At 39.0% G+C, this 2,645-nt stretch overlaps 1 protein-coding gene across 2 annotated transcripts in view; it reads left to right on the top strand.

Moving 5' to 3' along the window:
- Positions 1–2,645, top strand: part of ZDHHC20 (zinc finger DHHC-type containing 20) — a 75,141-nt gene that overhangs the window by 69,274 nt on the left and 3,222 nt on the right. For both annotated transcript variants that reach the window (XM_012809495.2, XM_023517249.1), the window contains one exon: positions 1,477–1,592. In XM_012809495.2, the coding sequence (XP_012664949.1) occupies positions 1,477–1,592 (116 nt within the window). The remainder of the gene's footprint in view (positions 1–1,476; positions 1,593–2,645) is intronic.

Genomic DNA, 2,645 nt, shown 5'->3' with positions numbered 1-2,645 from the left:
CTGAGCCTAAGTTATATTTTTTAAAAAAGAAATTTGTCATCATACTGGTCACTAATTCATCCTGATAAATGTTAACTACAGTGTCAAAATACCATAATTTGCTGTGTATAATGCACTGCCATGAGTAATGTGCATCCATATTTTTGGTCTAAACTTCCTGGAAAATGACCCTTGAGAAAGTGGCCAGGAGAGACGTATCTAGAGAGGGCTAACAATCCCTTGGTAAACATGCAAGTCACAGCCCCTTCCTGTAGCCCTGTGAAGGTCACCCCTTTCCTCTCCTGATTGCCCTTTCCACTTGCCAGGCCTGCCACTACTCTCTCCCCTAATTGTGGCTTTCAGCAGAGGCAACTCCAGTGTGCTCCCACCAGATCTTCTGGGACTGGATCCCCATATGTTATGTAGACCCAGGAGGAGAGGGCAAGGTAGTCCCCAGGGAAGTCCTGCACGCCACTTTCCCCTGCTCCCTGCCATTATCAGTGCTACCTATATATGATTCAGTGCATCCTTATTTTTCCCTCAAAAATTTGGGCAAAAATGTGATACATGGCAAGACATGATAATAATGAAAATTCATAAATACAAATGTTTTTTCATTAATTCTTCTTAAAGGAAATTTTCTCATAATGATTATATGGCAAGTAAACTATTTCTTAAATTCAGTTGAATAGTTCATTTTAAATTAACTTTTAAAGAAGCTAGAGATACTTCCAGCAAAGTTAATTGTAGGAGAAGTGGGATTATAAGTTCCAAGCCAGCATATTAATAATGGAAGAATATAGGCCTAAGAACTTAGAGCTTCAAGGTCTAACATGTTATGGTTCTGAACAAGTCCCTTAAACTATGAGACTCGGTTTCTACCTCTTTAAAATAAAGATGATACCTTCCTCCCAAGGTAATTATGAGGGTGAGAAAATTTATACGAAGTGGCTAGGACAGTGTCTGACCCATAATAAGGATCCAACAAATACTAGTTCTCTTTTCCTCTTTCTTTCCTTCCTCCATTCCCTCCCTCCCTGGATCTCTTAACTAGAAAAATAAGTCTACGCTAAATCACTGAATCATTTTTTCCCCTTAGATCTAAACTGCAGAGGTAGAAAACAGAAAACTTGGGAAATGACAGGTAATTTTTTTGTACTGGCCACAGACATAGATCCTCGCCTGTCCTTATAATACCTTACAGCTTTTGATTAACATATGTTAAAAACATTTCAGACTGGCCTCTGGAGCGTTTTTTCTTTTACCTAATTGTTTTTATTGGCAGTGTTAGAATACCAATTCTTGGGTCTAGAGAGCCGTTTAACAGGGGGGTTGTGGGCACATTTTTCTTTTGAAGCTGAGCTTTTTCAGAGTTCTGAGATCTCATGAGTTGCCCTCACATCTCTAGGAGGAGTACTAATTTGCTGCTTATTAATTTATTAAATATCCTTAATGGAGCATTAAACTATTTTCTAAATTATTTGCTTTTCTTTTCAGTATTGGCTCAAACCAACCTTTTCCTATCAAACCACTTAGTGAATCAAAAAACCGCTTGTTGGACAGTGAATCTCAGTGGCTAGAGAATGGAGCTGAAGAAAGCATTGGCAGATCAGGTAATAGTTCTCACCTGAAAACACTGCTTTGTCTGGTTCGGATGAAAATCATCAGATGTAATAAATTTGGAAAAATCAAAATACTGTGATATCTTAAACTTTGAAAATATGAGAAATAAATATTTAAGAGGTTTTCATGTTTACTAGTAGCTTTTATGAGGAATTGGGGAGAGTACAGTGGTTGATGCTTATGTTTTATTCTGTTTATCTAGATTCTTTTTTTTTTAACCCTGCTAAATATTGTGAGTTGTGGATGTCCTATAGAATAGTTGATAAAATTGAAGTGGGATTTTTAATGAGACATGGGTTTTCATATGGTCTAGCCATTTAACTAGCACTATAGCCTAAAACATATCTAAGGTGGTTCCTATTGATAATAGTAAAAAACAGTTAGCGACTGTGGCTCAGTGAGTAGGGTGCCAGCCCCATATACCGAGGGTGGCAGGTTCAAACCCAGCCCTGGGCAAACTGCAACAAAAAAATAGCCTGGCATTATAGTGAGTGCCTGTAGTCCCAGCTACTTGGGAGGCTAAGCTGGAGGTTGTGGTGAGCTGTGACGCCATGGCATTCTACTGAGGGTGACAAAGTAAGGCTCTGTCTCCAAAATAAAAATAGTTTGGGACATTCAGATAAATTTGCACTAACCCTAGGAAATATCCCAAAAGCTTGCTGTTAGAATTTCTGGTTTTGTTTTTGTTGTTGTTGCTTTCCTGACTTTTAGCAGCACTTAAAGCATTCTCTTAAATTGCTATCCTTAGGATGTTCATTAGGATCATTATACCCCTTGTATAAAATCAAGGGAAAACCCAGGAGTTTGAGGCCAGCCTCAGCAACATAGTGAAACCTCATCTCTTAAAAAGAAAGATAAAGGGAAAAGTCCTTTTTGTGTATTACTTTTTGACACTGGATTTTACTCTAATGCCCAGGCTAGAGTGCAGTGGCATAATTGTATCTTACTACTACCTCAAACTTCTGGGCTCAAGTGCCTCAGCCTCCCAAAGTGCTATCATCAGCTCGGCGCCTGGTGGCTCAAGTGGCTAAGGCGCCAGCCAC

This window comes from Otolemur garnettii, unplaced genomic scaffold, assembly GCF_000181295.1.
Source record: "Otolemur garnettii isolate 467f Iridium unplaced genomic scaffold, OtoGar3 scaffold00106, whole genome shotgun sequence".
In the NCBI taxonomy this organism is placed as follows: Eukaryota; Metazoa; Chordata; class Mammalia; order Primates; family Galagidae; genus Otolemur; species Otolemur garnettii.
The sequence above is the reverse complement of the archived record's forward strand: the minus strand, read 5'-3'. Positions and strand labels throughout refer to the sequence as shown.